This window comes from Dermacentor silvarum, chromosome 3, assembly GCF_013339745.2.
Source record: "Dermacentor silvarum isolate Dsil-2018 chromosome 3, BIME_Dsil_1.4, whole genome shotgun sequence".
NCBI classification, from domain to species: domain Eukaryota; kingdom Metazoa; phylum Arthropoda; class Arachnida; order Ixodida; family Ixodidae; genus Dermacentor; species Dermacentor silvarum.
In genome coordinates, this window is record NC_051156.1 from 150722110 (window position 1) to 150737969 (window position 15860).

The following is a 15860-nucleotide window of genomic DNA, read 5'->3' on the forward strand; positions in this document are numbered from 1 at the left end:
ACTTCACATGCCAGTGTGCTTGGTCTATTTTCTGAATGTGGTGTTGGATGATGCAGTGACGCAGTGAACGCTGATACTGACAAAGCAGGAGCAGACAAATTCTGGCCATCAATATAATGGGTCCACAAACGTATGACACCACATGAGTGTCAGAGATATGCTAATGTCTAAAACAAAAAAATTGTAGGTTTCACCGCTGAGGCAGTACTCACATATGCTGAACATCCTTGCTTCCATGTACATTCGCATAAGCCATACAGAGGTCACACGAGTAAGTGCACAGTGACATTTATTTTGCCGAAACATTTATACAAAGATACTCTATCTCAGAGTTGTACACTATAGTCAGGTACATGCTAACAGTTGTTTTTTGTGCACCAGAAATTTGTTCTTTTAATTCATTGTACATAGGAGCTAAAAGCAAGGCAATGAAAGACACTTTGTTTTCTGTACCCCTTACGTAGCTTCCCAGAATCCCTGCCAGGTTTCCCAGCAGGTATTTTTTAACAATTTTCAATGCTTATTATTTTTTTTCCAGCAACTTAAAGTTTAACATAAAACAAGTCACAGGAAGTTGACAAAGGACATTCGCGACACAGCCGTAGTGTGATTTTGAGTAGTGGGGATGTGTGCCTCCCAGATATAATTTCCACAAAAGCAACCTTTTTTTTTTACAGTTTACTTCATATTTGCTGTCCATAAGTACACCTGCCATTGCTGGTTTGATTCATGATTGCATTGGCCACAATTTGGCAAGCGCAAAGAAGACCAGCTCCCAAGTACAGCTTTAGCACATGACAAGTGCTATTGCTTTTGTACACAATGACACCAAGTATTCAAAATAGCCTAGAATCGTCTAGTGTGGTGTTTGACGTTGTCCAGCGGATACCTATTAACCGGAAATCACTCAACACGTCAAGCAACTTGAGAAATTGCGTAAACTATTTGTCTCGCGAGGGCTTTCCTTTTTCTTCTTTTCTTGCTTTACACTTTTATTGTTTAAGTGCACTAAATTTTAATTTAAACAAATCAATTGTGGTCGTGAGACCACAAGACAATGCCGCACAGCCATCTGTACAAATTTTAATCAGCGAAATGTATGAGAACACCTCAACAGAAGTTGCGATCACAAATGACAACATCAAGTTCAGCGTTACCCAGCATGGACGGCTACTCTGCAACAACAACTCGGAGGCTTTAAAGTGGAATGCAGACACACAACTATGCACTTGTGTAGATTCACCTTGTCCAAATTTTCGAACAGTCACTCACTTGAGATCAAAACAATCCATAATCACACATTGCATGCTAGCAGCACTGACAGCAAGATGAAATTCTTGCACCAGCACAGTTCCTGTCGTGGCACGGTAAGACAAAATTTGGCCTTGAAATACCACCAGCACAAACTGCTCACCTATCGATCAACTTGCCAAGTATTTTTTCGCTAAGGTTTTGTCTGAGGGAGTCCCAATGTCGTTTGCAAATATTAAGCATCAAAGACTAAAATGCAGTTAATGCGCTGAAGGACACAAACAAAGCAAAGAAAGACGAAGAATGCAGTGCTGATTCAAGGAAAGGTCTGCTCATTAAACTTAGACCTCAGAACTGACACCATACAAGAGAAATCTTTCAAATTTAGGTACTACATGAGTCACTACCATATTTGCAGCAATATAACTGGGTGGTGGACTTTTTCAGGCCGGAAAAATAAAAGACGTCTTCGATTTGTTGTCCAGGGCTGCTCAAAGTGCTGCCTTCTATCAACGTGCATTGGCATACGCAACGTCTTGGGCAGTCCAGCACATCAAATTGAAGACTCAAAAAGATAATAAAATAATCGGTGGTTTACTGTCAAATTTGCAAGGGACATGATAGTAAAACCTGCGAGAGCTGAGATGCAATCTATCGTCATTATGTACGAATCACGGTTCATCTTTTGACAGCTCGGCGATTTTTTGGTTCAACCTGCACCGACACCCAGTGCTTGTTAGGCATCCAAAATGATGTTATTGTTCAGCTGCACAAAAATGTAAAAAAAAAAAAAAAAATGTTACACACTCTACGCCTAGCTATGAAAGATGCCATAAGTGGGGGCTCTGGGAACACAAAAATATTGAATGCAAATGCATTATTATTCAAAACTACAAAACATGGACGTCCATGTGCGATCTGGGCATTAACCACGCAGAAATAAACCCAAAGGAATTTCGTAATGTTGCGATAAGGAATAAGCATGTTGCAGTATGCCCTTCATTCGTAAACACCAAGTTGACAGTCAGCATTCATGCCATGTTCCGTTATTCACGTGTTGGCATCTTTTGCATGGATAAGTCAACTAAATACATAGGAACAGTGTGAACACATAGCTGCTAATAAATACTCTGCTCTGCAGTCACAGCTAGTTTTATCTAGTGTGACCCAGTCATCAACGAATGGGAATATTCATGTAACACTGGCCAACATTTTGGTAGCGATTATACATAGTTTCTATGGAATGGGTGGCGCTAATGCAGGTAGGTCCAAATAACCGAGCAGGTCTGAAAAATCTGGCTCTCGCAAATTGATCAGCAGCTGCATTTGTACTCTTTTGAAAGCAGTACTTTCCTAAAGTGCATGCAAATAAAAAAAATGCAAAGTTATGATGTCATTACACAACAATGGCCAAGCTCCAACAATCTAGCGTTTTACGAAGAATTCGCAAAAGTTAGAGGTATGCAAGCGAATGCAGGAACTAAACCGCGTGCTAGCACTCCCATTCTTTCTTTGCTTGGTCCACATACTCCTCGCTACAGTTTCTGTTTTTAGCATGCCACCCAGAGTCGTTCAAACAGTTGTGACACATCCACCGGAAAGACACTGGTAGCAACATTCAACAAACACTGGTACGACACGGGCCAACAACACTGCAACAGTTACAACAATAACAACAACAGCAGCAGCGGCAGCAGTAGCAACAATAACAACGATGGTGAGAGGCATCGCCAGTGATGCTTCCGCATAAAATGGTGCCACATTAGCGACGTGCATTTTTATTTCAGGAGGCGTCTCATCGTGGACAATGAAGAGCTGCGGTAGCCACCACCAAAATGGTTCCTGTGGGATAGAAGCATTACACGTGGAATTCACTGCAAGGCTTCAATATGAAAAGAAAAAAAAATTTTAAGCTGTCTGTTTCAAAGTGCACAGCTGCGACAGCGCGAGCTTGCACATTTCCTCCAGGAATCTGCTGCACTGAATCTTCTTTCTGTTGGTTTCATTTTTTGCCTGATTGCTTATAGTAGTGGGCTCGTAGGAGTACACTGTGTAGTACACAACACTAAAGGGGTTCTGAACCACTCCTCAAGTTTGGTGAAAAAAAACACGGTCTGTGGATAGCATACGCTGCTAAACTGGTTAACCTCTCTGCCTTTCCTTCTCCATTCTTTCCTTCTTCAGCCAAACTTTGCAGTCGTGTGCGACAGGTGGAGCTCACACGCGGAGTGCAAAGTCACCTTTTTCTCAAACACTCTTTTCAACAGAAGCCTACTCTTCACTATTTTTTCGGGCTGCTTTATTTTGTAATATAGCAAGTTCCCATACGTGGCTGCTATTGGCCAATAGCTAACATCAACCAAGAAGGGCGTTCGGATCAGTGCAGTTCTTCCTACTGTTACTGTGTGTATTTATTGACACAGTTTAATAAACAGGCTGAAGTAAGTGCTAATCTGCTTTTTAATTTCGATAAGGATTACGTGCTTTCGGAATAAGGCCAACTATTATCTGCTCACGCTCGTTCGTGGCCGCCCGTGTAGGAACTAAACTTTGGCCACCCTGCTTATCAGTGTCACAGACGTCCGGTCTTGCTAATTTCGGCTAGTTTTGAACTCTCAACTAGCCTCAAACCACGCGCAGCTTAAGATCAGACCATACTCACGCTTGCCAGCACGTGCTCACTCCTGGCCACTCCTAGTTAGATGTTAGTTGATGCTTTGGCAGACTTCGCTTTGTATTTAGCTTTTGATATTGCTTCAAAACGCGCATCGTAATTGCCAAAATCAGAAGTAGTGGCGTCTACGTGAATATCCAAAATCAAACTTCAACTGCGCGCCACTCTGACATTCAGTAGGCAGAGTGTTGTGGGCACGCCCCGCTCTGCTGTAGCCTTCGAAGTGCAAGGCATTGAAGACGGAATGGAAGCACCGCGAAGGGGATCCTATACAACCTTTAGTTGCCAATAGCTCCACTTCTGCTGAGCGCATTGAAGTACTTTTTGCAAAAAGTATTTCTGAACTAGCCTATTTTAACTTCAAATGCATTTCTCGAGTATGATAAAAAGCGGTTCAGGGCCCCTTTAATAAAATACTGAAATATTTTTCTTGAAACATTGGAAACAATCAGGACGATGTCTTTCAATAAGTATACATTGCCAAATGAAAAAAAAATAAATAAAGAGGGAAATGGAATAGGACACATATATACTTAGGATATAAAAAACAAACTACTTGCTTTCCCCATTCCCCATTAACTCTTTGGTGCCTCTCAGCTGGGATTAGACAAGAGCAATGCCCTGCCTACTGCTCCTTTCCTTTAAAGCCAAGTTTTCGTTAACAGCCCCCCACAGTTATGCGTCCGTCTGTCGTTTCAGGAAAGCTTTGCTTTACGCATATTTTAACATTACATGCATTTAATTTGCATAACTTTTTTATTTATTCTGTGGTGCATCTATGGTCACTAGTAGCTCTTCAAGGTTGGCACCTGACAAAGATCCCTGAGAATGACAAACAAGCAGTGACAGGAAGGGCAGGACATGTAAACAAGCACTGCTTCCCCATTTCCTGGAATATCTGGAAGTGTACACATGCGTGTGCAAGCTTTTGCTTGGAAGTTTTTCATGGTGATGAACCATCACCACATGGCTGACATCTAGGGCCAATGTTTTGGCTACGATGTAATCACTAACATGGGGCACGTCGGAATGAAATGGGGGCCTCCACAACTGCAGGACAGAGTGAGCAATCTTTTATGTGAGATTGTGCTGCGTGCAGCATGTTATTTGGCTCGCATGTTCACAGCAGCAGTGTCTATAGATGGGGAACATTTTCTTAGTGTGAAGAAAGTGTTCTGATGCCCATTTAAGCATGCAGTTTAATAACGACTATGGTAAGACAATGCCGGGTGCCACAACAGATGTGGGCATTTGACATGATGCGAACTACAACTTCAAGCAGTTGAATGTCCTTTCTTTATCAACAGACAGTAGTTATACTCTACCGACCTTGTAAATCACATGCATTGGTTATAGGACGTGTTGCAAGCAACCCTTAAGCATACATTCTAACAACTATGGGGTAATTAATTGACTGCAACACAAAGGTTGAACATCAATGTACACTGCTTGCCGACAGTGGTAGTTCTTTAGTAGGAATCATGCAAATCTGTAAACATTGAACACGTTACGACAGATAGCGCTGCCAATGCCCGACACACCCATGTGAGTGAAGAGCCCACAACTGCTGTCAGTCCCAAGTGGCCACTGAGCAAAAACAAATTTGGATGCTGCAAACGAAGAGAGCTTGCCTGCCTGACCATATGCGCTGAAGGAGCTTGCAGCAACTTAATATAAAATTTTGCTGAAGAAGCTGTTCGAACACAAGAAAGGCTTCCTCCGGTCACCAGAAGATCGAATGACCCCCCCCCCCCCCCATGAGAAGAAGCACAAATGGATCAACAAGCAGCGTGTCATGATCTTTGCATCGAGGGAGATTACATTCAAAGACAGGCATTTGATGCTTAACCTTTGTACATTGCTGCCTCATTCCAAGCCAGAGTCCAAGATGGAAAATAAGGACACCCTTGCAGTTATAAACTGACACCCTTGTATTCAGAAATGAGATATGTGACGATTTTTATGCCTGCAAACTTAACAATAATACTCATGGTGCTAGTGAAATGGTACCCTACCTTAAATACACAATGGCAGTATACATGAGTTTTTCTGGTTTTTTTTCTGTTACACACATTTGCAACTTTTCCTTCTTTTGTTAACGTATCTGCCTTAATATTACCCCATTAACACTAATCCCATAATTTGTGGAACTATTTATGCCATTCCATCCCGAGCTAGCTAAAGTGTCTCTGATAAACACAAACTGAAAGTTGTGAGGCCAGTGGCAGTTATATTTGATATGTCTGAACAATATGCTCCCTGGCCAGAGACTTTCAGTTTGCGACAGCTTCCCTTGTTACAGTTTTGCAAGAAATGCAGCTAGACTCGAAGTTCTCCTTTGAATCTGTCAAATGGAGGGCAGCGCCACCCATCGGTTAATGCTGCGGCTGTACTTCAATAGCACCTTTACTTACAGCGCAAACGAAACAGACAGAGACTAAGGAAGGACGACACTGTGATGAGTGAGATGCGCGAGGCCACGTGCAGTGAAGAAGAAACAAAATAATAACCAAGAATGCATGGAGGTGAGGTAAGTGTTTGGTAAAAGATGATGACGGTCGAAGAGCGCCAAGCACGAGAGAATGTGGCACAAGAAACAAATAAAAGGAATAAGAGCCAACCACTGGATTCTATGGAGCTCCAACGAGCCAATTGGTGAAAAACACGGTGCTCCGTAAAAGACCAGTCTTGTGGAACGAGAAAGAAAAGGATGAAGCGTATCGGCAGAACGCGGCGGAGCAACGCAGGAAGGTCGGCCACTGGACCAGGAGCTGAAGACAGGCCATCTAGTACCGGATCGGAGCCACCAGGGCTTCACCCGACCAGGGCAACTTGTCAAGCTGTTCCTGCGCTTCGCGACTTCACCTGGCCACGGATTTCTACCACGAGGCTTATGAACGCCTGCGCCCATAGGCGGAACGTGAGCAGTTGGGCTACCAGACCAAGATTATGTACAGCTTGGTCTCCCGGCCGCTTCCATCCTCAAGGTTCCCACTGCGATGCCCGTGTCTCCTCAGCCGGCTGAACAACAGTGCTCCAGCCATCACCAACTGGTTGCTCAGCCTCAACACTGGTTAGGCAAGATCGTCGCCACTGTTATCATCGCCTAACCCCGCCAGTCTTGCAGCGGTGAAGTGTTCTAGATGTGACTGAACAGCAGTTCAAGACACGTACTGTTAGCTGTGTATTTAGTCTCTGCTATTCTATTTTTGTTTTTTGTGTCTATTAAATGTTTTGTGCATGTCAGTATGAACAAACGACTTTGTCCTTGATCGGATGCTCAGAGCTACTGCCTCATCGACCCGCTGTAAAACTAAATAAGAACTGCATCATAGACACAACACCAGTGCTGTAAGTAAACATGCAATTGTACCGACTCATACAACTAGCCATAGTACTTCAATAGTTCACAGCAGTTCCCAAATTTAGCTTTTTTAAAACTCAAATGCAGTGCAGTAAATAAGTGCTTCTAAGGCAACTACTGATCACAGAAATTGTAAAGATGCATCACTGAACTTGAGTGCCTGCTTCATTCAAGGAGCAGCTCTACTGCCTTACATTCACCAAATCTAGGAAAAGCATTTTTTTTTTTCACAAAAGACAAGCAAACAAAGTTTTGAAGCCTAACCTGATTGATCATTTCATGAATTGATCAGTTGATTGATTAACTGATTGATTGGGTTTAACCTCCAAAAGTAACACAGGGCCTGTGACAGACACTGTAGTGGAGGGCTAAAATTTTAAATTTGGCCCCCAGGTGTGTTTTAATGTACGTCCAATGCTCAGTAAAAAGTGTTTTCTGCATATGCCCTATTGAAATGCGGCCAACACAGCCACAAACCAAACCGCAACTTCGTGCTGAGCAGCACACCACCATGGCCACTCTAGGTGTAGATTAGAAAACCCAAAATTAATCCAAAGCCCTTAACTACAGTGCCCCTCATAACCCACTGTACAGTTTTGGGATGCTAAACACCATAATTTATATTTTGGAGCCATAGTCACTGATGTAGGTAGGCTGATGTAGTGTTTCTTGAAAGTGTCCTTCAACATTCCGAGATGTTGCATCCCACTGAGTTTAGTTTCTACATCTGCGGCTGCTATAGTTAAGGCCAAAAGCAAAGTGACCAACCTGAAAAACAGTGACATAGACTTGTGACCAATGAATTCTACATTTTATATCCCAGGTCTTCGACATTCCCGAAGCCGGGTAAGCATGCAAGTGTGTGTTTGCCACAGGTGTGCTGAGGATACTGTATCCAAATCACAGTATTTACTGAAGAATCTGGCAATTTCCGCACGCCTTCGTTGGAAGTGCCACCTGCAGAAAACTTAAACATGCTGCCTAATGAACAATACAAATCTGCGGTGCCCCCCTCCCCGTTCAACATGACTCCTCCCCTCTGGTATTTTTTGTGAAAAGACCAATGTGAACTTAAAAAGCAAATGAAGTCACCTACCAGTGGTTGAGGTAATGGAAGAGATGGTAGAAGTCAAGCCTCTTCTCAAAGCCTGGCGCCTTGGGTATAACCTTGAAGTAGGCTGAGTAGAATTTGGCATCAAAGCCCCCAAACAGTTTTGCTATGGACAGCTCAAACTCAGCATGTCCATAATACGATGCTGGGTCAAATATAACTGCAACGAAATAAAGACATGCAGCATTACTGCTAACCAATCTTTTTTAAACGAGAGACACAGATATGGTGAATGAAGCAAGCTGTAAATAACTTTTGAAATATCTACATATTGTTATGTAACTAAAAATGCCACAAACCTAACCAATAGTTACACTGCGCAATATGGCATAAATCTTCTTAAGAGATGAATAAAACAAGCATATTGTCACTGAACACACAACACTCGGAGGCCAAAACATTTCTTTTAGCGATTTTGTGCATGGACTTAACAAGCTGTAATTCAGAAATACAGTACTAAACAGAAGGAGAGAAAAAAAATGTAGAACACCGCTACAGCTCCCAGATGCTCAAAGTGGTGGCACAAGTACTCAAGTGTTCTACCAGCAGGGCTACTTATTACACACACCTACTGCGCCACATTCAACTGCCTTGGTTACATTCATGTGCAGCTGGCCAAAGCAACACACAAACAAAGCTGCAGATGATGATTCATGCAGTGTGCACAATTTATTAACTGTCAAAAACGCACCTGGCATTCCTTATGCTGGGTTACATCCTGATACAGCCTTAAAATGTGACATTACTGCATAAATATTCAGGTCATAATTGCAGAGTCATGAAGTAGTGTATCATCACCGAGTTACACCACAGCGCAGGGTTGTGTAACACCACACCACAACGCACTTCATAATATGCCGTGTAAATGTAGATGGTGAAGAGGTATGGTATGAACACCTTATCGGTGTTCCAGACCATTATATGGCTTAGCGTCTTGCAGTGAAATAAAGTAATTTAAATAATAAAATTAAGCAAATGTGGTTAGAGGCATGCAAAAACAACGGCAAACACCATTATGTACTTTCAGTAACATTTACAACAGCACTGCTCCTGGTCAGCGAATCAGCAAGGCACATATCAGCTTGTACTTAATAAGTAGCACCTCAGTGTTAATACCATGCACGGTGCAATGACATGCACTATAACCTCCGGGGCACAGTACTGACGTGTAACTTCTTGCCAACATGTACATAAACAATATATATATAAACAGCAAGTGGACTAGTTGTGGTCAGTATAAAGAGCTTCACCAGCACTACAGCACATAATAAACAAGCAAGATAAAACAATAAGTGCTACGCACAAAATGTGAAAATCTACACCATGCAATTATCCATTTACGATACGAACAATGTTTCTGCTTTAACAACAGCAAACAGATTACTGAGAATAATCCAGAGAGCTGAACACTGTGAAAATAATTCCAGAGCTACCTGGAAAAGCTGCAGGAAAAGGCAACTTTCAATTGGAATATCTTCACATTAGCACCAAGTGATTAGACGTGTAAGTAAACCAAGTAGACAAACACCATCAAGTATGTTAAAGAACTATCAGTCATGCACATAAAATGACATTGCGGCACTTAATTGTTAAGCAAGTGATCACAATGTAATAACAAGTATGAATATCCCAAATACCAAAACTCATTCATTCACTCATTGTACATACGACAAAGGACCCAAAGTAACGAGAATTTTTTTACTGAGACATAAAGATAGCTAATAATTTGTTTGCAATATTTATTTAACACCGTAAGTAACAATGACAATGCTATATTTTCATAAATGATACCTCCATATTAAAAAATACCACTGAACTATTTTTCCAAGTTACATGTATTTTGTTCATGATCTCTTTTTGTGCCTTTCTTTCTTCATTGTGAACCGAATATTGTATTCTGTTTTTGGGCACATAATTAAACAATTCAATTCAATACCGCTGTGCGGTGCTAGACCCACATACTACACAATCGTCCCTATCAGTTGGCCAAGCAGCGTCCTTGCACAAAGTTTCTTCTACTTACTGCGATGCTTTTTTTTGAGCCTCTGTGACCGTCTGTGTGAGCTTTGTGATGTCAGATGTCAAAGAACTATGTATATCAAGTTCTATTCTCTCCAGCGAAAATTTTTTACACATTGTGACAGATCTAATGTGGTTAACTAGAATAGCAGCGATATAGGCTTACTCGGTCCATCCTCGTACTCGGCCACATTTCCACCCCAGAGGTCACCGTGAATGAGGGCGGGCTCAATTTCCAGGCCCTCAAAGAATGACGGCACCTTGTGGACTAGCTGAGACCACAGTTCAGGGGCTTCACGGTCATGGTACTTCTCTTGAGCCATTCTCACCTGGGCGTCAATGCGCTGCCGGCAATAGAATTCCTGCACAGGGCCAACACAAGGAAGTGACCACCAGCAACATGTCAAAAAAAAGATGGGGCAAGTTTTCTGTTTCTGGGTGAACCGGCTACAGTTAAAAAAAAAGTGCCCTGTGCATTTTCACTATTACTGTAGTCACTTTGTTTTTTCTTTACTTAAGTAATGCTCGCACCCACCAAAATAGCCCAGCAGCTATAGCATTGCGCTGCTAACCTTGTGGTTACAGGTTCAATCCTGCTGCTGCAGATGCATTTTGATGGGGGCGAAATGCAAAAATGCTTGTATACTATAGATTCAGGCACACATAAAAAAATCCCAGGTGGTCAAAGTTAATCCTGAGTCTCCCCACTATGGCCTGCCTCATAATCAGATTTTGTTTTTTGGCACGTAAAACAACAGAATTCAATTTTTTTAAACGTAATGTTTGCAAATGTGGTATTAAACTGAATCCACTGCTACATGCTCTCTCTGTGCGGCACTTAAGTGGAAATTAGCCAGTGGTATAGCAGGAAGAGTAATGCATACTTAGCTTTCTTATTTATATAACACTCAGTAGGAGCATATGCCTGAAGGGTTGTGTGTTAGAGATCCATGGAATAACTGCCTTATTCTAAGCCCACATGAACTTTAATGCTTCATATACGCACTCTAAGAAAACAATGACCAATTTGTAGTGAATCTTCTCTTTCTTATCACTCAGTGAGGATGGAGTACTCCAAGCACAAATGTTTTCCAGCTCCCCAAAATGTACACATGTACAGAGTTATCACGCATTTGTCTAAATGATCCATAGACTTCTTGTCAATGCCTTAATCTTTTATTGGTAAGAACAGTGTTCCCAGTGATGAAAAGAAGAACATCCACAGTCTCTTTTGACTTTGGCCACAGGAGTCAAGCGCCAAACAGAATTTATAAATTTTGATATCAACTGCATGAGTGTCATCTATGTATGCACTACTGAATATTTTGCAGCTCTAGAAACACCATGCACATTAAGGACAAAATACTTCCGTACAAGTGCTTGCTTACTTAATCTGGCTTTAGCACCACATCTTGCATAAGCCTAAAACTGCTAGTTACTCACACACATACTTCAGGGAATTGTTATCTATAGTATATGTGCTCGTTCTAAGAGATATAATATAACCGAGCCATGATATAACAAATTATCGGAGATAACAAAGTATAAATCTAAAACACTTCTTGCCAATATGTTATTATGCTTATAACAGATATAGTATCGATGTAATGAAGGTAGTTATTCTTGTGTTGCATGCAACATTATATTGATGTTCGACTGCCAATGTCCTGGTACGGTCAGGGAAACTTGCATTTCCAAACCCTGATGATTACAGATGTGGTACCAAACATTCACAGCTCTCCAACACCTATAAATGGCCATACAATGCAGATTTGAGACAGCAGACATTATATATAAACATTAATTAATTTCAGCATTTAGCTTTTTTTTCTGTTCTGTCTGTTTTAACTGTTGGCAGGAGCTACTCATTATTATTATTATTCTTCCTCATCCTCACACTTTCATTGTAAGAAAGACAGCTAGTCTTTGGCAAGTGTCAACTTTAGGAATGTAATTTACTATTATTTATGAGATTTGTGTTTACTTTTCAAGGCTATGATGTGTGCACTCTATGGCAGAGGTAAATCCCAAGCATTTGCACTGGGGCACTATCTGAAGGGTTACCATGACCAAACATTTGCTCCAGATGGGCTGACAGCCACAACTGTGGTTTTAATTCAGCTAATGGACAGCCTTTCTTCTACTGAGAATTTATTATTATCATTTTTTTTCCAGCACTGAGATTTTGGAATACTGAATGTCTAATTTACAAAACATTTGTTCTCTGGATTGCATGCCCTTATACTGAATTCAACTGTCATCAGAGAGGATATAATTATGTCCTGTGCATACTATATGGGAGAAAACAGTCAATGGGTAATTTTATGCACACACTGTTGAGCGGCTTGGCATAATACATATCTTGGGAACTGATGTCCTGAAACCACTCTGTCCCCTGTTTTTTTACCCTCCCCCTTTCCAAAACCAACCCACCGCAGCCCCTGAAGGACACTAAAGTGAATAAAGAAGTTTAAACAACAACAGCTATGTACAATCGGATCATAACATCTCTGCTACATACCAAAGACAGTACATAACAAGATAAAATTAGGTGTGCAAGGTTCTTATTAGACACAAGCCATGGTCTTGCGTGTCATGATGATACCACCAGCACAGTTTCTTCTGTTTTAATCACTTCATTTCTTTATCGTAAACACAAAACAGTCAATCAAAGTCCCCTATGGTAAACTCCATTTAATTAGGTTTGCTCTCTCTCGGAATGTACTCCATATTCAAATATATCGTCAAGGAGATTTTGCAGCAACTTACCAACCAGTCATCATGCCAGCTATTATCCAGCGGTAGGTACCCACAGCAGGTGGTGATCCCAAAGCCAAACTGGTCCACGTAGCCAGACTCATTCCGGGAGCCATGCACTGAGCTGCTCTCGTCCCGTTTGCGGCTGTTGTGCAAATGCATGCTGCAAGAAGGGTTTGACAGGTGGCAGCGCGTCAATTAGTCACACGTCGCGACACACATCAGAGCTGCAGATGGGCACCTTGCCAGCTGCTTTCCCAGGAGCTCGGAGTGGCGACTCAATTGGCGCATCCGCACGCACTCCATAACCAGGGCAGCACCACCAGAGGGGTTGTCAACCACCTACGCAAGGACATTTGTCAGTGGAAGTGAAGGCCCTGACAAGCTGCTGGTGAGGCCACCCGCTTCCTTTCCTCAACTGTACTTGGAATACGGTGCACGAATTCTGCCGGCACCCGCAAGACCTAGCCAGAACGAGTGACATGGAGGTGTCAGTCAATGACTTAATTGACTGTCGTAAATTGTAAAAGGGAGCCAACACTAGGCAAACGCACAAGACGAAAGGAAAACCCAATCTGCATTGTTGTATTTTAGTGCTTTGGAGACACTAATCATGCAGCGACGGAATCTTAATTCAGCTAGCTGTTTATTAACAGAAACGAGAAAGGAAGACAATAAGATAGCTCTTTGAACTATATATGTTACCGTGCTGCTTATATAATGAGCATGCATGCACCAGTCTTCATTGATGGAAAACCTTAAAATACCCTTGGGTGCAAAACTAACTTTCAGTTTGTCAGTACCTCCACACGCGCAGCGACAGAATTGGCTTTCTTTTAGTGACAGTTTTTTCAGCAACAGACAGCGCATGCACACACATGCCTGGAAAATGTACTTTAATTGTGTTCCAAGTAGAGAAGGAAATCAAATTGCAAGAACATATGCGCACATGTGCACGTCTGTGCAAATAGACTTTTGGGTATACATATATTATTAATGCGAAAGTCGAGTTTATATATGCATTTCCTTGCCACGTACTGCATGCATTGAGCAAAACAAAACCAGTTTATGCGAAGTCGTTAAAATCTGCGAATGTCACCTTGACTCCTGGCTAGATAGTGCACAGAATTCTCTGCCAAGGCAAAAAGCATGCAATGAAATGTAGAGAATTACGTGCAGCAGGTTTTCGTGAATGCCGTAGCTTTTGTGGAATACGTCTGCTAGTTTAATAGAAACTCTAAAGAGTTTTTAAAGAAAGGTAATGCTACAGACAGAGCAACAGTTGGCTCATATACTTACGACGTATGGCTTCGGGACTTTCACGGTCTTGGTCTCAAGTATAGCCGTCAAAGCCGCGAACTCGCCATCGAACATCGTCCGCGCCTGGCGAAGAAATGTACGCCCATGTCGCGAATTAGTACTTCACGCATCGCCAGACGGTTCCATCGATCGCTCAAGACAACATGCGCAACTCACCTGCGATTTCGAATTTCTCTTAATAAACACTTCGCCGTCATCGGTTTCGAAAGCTTCGCCCTCGTTGATGCAGCCGCTACCTCCACGGCCAGTAGCGCGGAGTTTCGTCGTTTTCAACGCTTCCTTAATCCTCGCCTCCATCGTGGCCGGCCTAGAACGACACGAATGCGCGACATGAGGCGAGCAACCTAAATATAGCGCGGGAACAACAAGTCTCCTCCCGTGCAATCTCGCGCATCGTGTCGCCGAATCCGAAAGCGAACGGGCACTGTTGTCGCGATGTCAACAACCGCGACCGCGCGATCAGGCGGCGGCGGCGGCTGCTCAGTGCGACTGAGGAAAACGGAGCAACGCCAGCGCAAGTGTCAGTTAAAGGAATAAACACTAGAGCTGCACCCAGTACCCAAGCCGCGAGGTGACAGGTGAATAAAAGGGGAACAATCAAAGGAGTCATACAACTACTACTTGCGCTGGCGCGTTACCTTGGATGTCGTCGGCTGCTTCAGCGGCTTTCGGAGAAACGGAGCACCTGCTGCTCAGCCGAGTGGCTTCCCGGCACTACAGTGCCGGCACGTCGCTGCGGCAGAAAGTACTGCGGACAGACAGGCTACGCTCCGTAGTTGGCGTGGTGATCCAATTATTAAGGAGCACTTGGACAACATATCAAAACGGCCGAAACAACGCACAGTTCAGACGCGTCGCTGGCGTCACCGCGTCGCCCTTTCGTAGTGGTGTGTCCATCCGCCGCATACCATCGCATACCGTTGCAGGGGTGAGCGCGCACGACGGTGCGACCAGTGGCACCGGCAGCGTTCTGTTTCGGGAACGCGCGCGTAGGTCACGAAAATAAACCGCTGGAAAGCAGGGAAACAACGGTACGTTGTTTACGCCGGCGTCCCACTGAATGCCAGACTGATAGACGAGAATCGCCCGCGACGGGCTTTCAGCAGCTGGGCAGTTGATTGAAAGCAGCAGCTCAGCAGTTTGATTGAAAAAAGACGGAAAGCTTTGCGCCGTTCATCTGCATTGACTCGAACGTAAAACATGCAGGGGAGTTGTGAACCTGCGCTAGAGGACACACCACGAAAATTACGCAACATAACGACCTAAGTCATCGTGAGCCGCGAAATAATAAAAGGGAGCTAGGCTGTTGATCCCCCAGTACTATTCCTCCTGCAACCACCTTTCCGCCCTCTTTACACAATTAT

General features: G+C 43.0%; 1 protein-coding gene across 2 annotated transcripts; it reads right to left on the reverse strand.

Moving 5' to 3' along the window:
- Positions 1-272: 272 nt before the first annotated feature.
- Positions 273-15425, reverse strand: LOC119445913 (ketosamine-3-kinase). Of its 2 annotated transcripts, none has more exons than XM_037710214.2 (8): positions 15135-15425; positions 14653-14803; positions 14476-14559; positions 13418-13518; positions 13189-13339; positions 10586-10781; positions 8386-8560; positions 273-3093 (listed from the first exon to the last, which is right to left on the reverse strand). In XM_037710214.2, the coding sequence occupies exons 2-8, from the start codon at positions 14791-14793 to the stop codon at positions 3030-3032; spliced, it is 912 nt and encodes a 303-aa protein (XP_037566142.1). In that variant the 5' UTR covers positions 14794-14803; positions 15135-15425; the 3' UTR covers positions 273-3029. The 2 variants fall into 2 exon arrangements, with proteins under 2 accessions (XP_037566142.1, XP_037566143.1); XM_037710215.2 differs by lacking the exon at positions 15135-15425 and adding an exon at positions 15056-15102.
- Between the last annotated feature and the right edge of the window lie 435 nt (positions 15426-15860).

What these genes read in the sequence shown, in the direction of transcription:
- LOC119445913 (XM_037710214.2), bottom strand. Translation starts at nt 14,793, where the DNA reads ATGGAGGCGAGGATTAAGGAAGCGTTGAAAACGACGAAACTCCGCGCT. An exon ending in CTGGGAAAGCAGCTGGCAAG is followed by an intron (nt 13,340 to 13,417) that starts GTGCCCATCTGC and finishes CCCTTCTTGCAG; the next exon opens with CATGCATTTGCACAACAGCC. An exon ending in CGAGTACGAGGATGGACCGA is followed by an intron (nt 8,561 to 10,585) that starts GTAAGCCTATAT and finishes ATTTCGTTGCAG; the next exon opens with TTATATTTGACCCAGCATCG.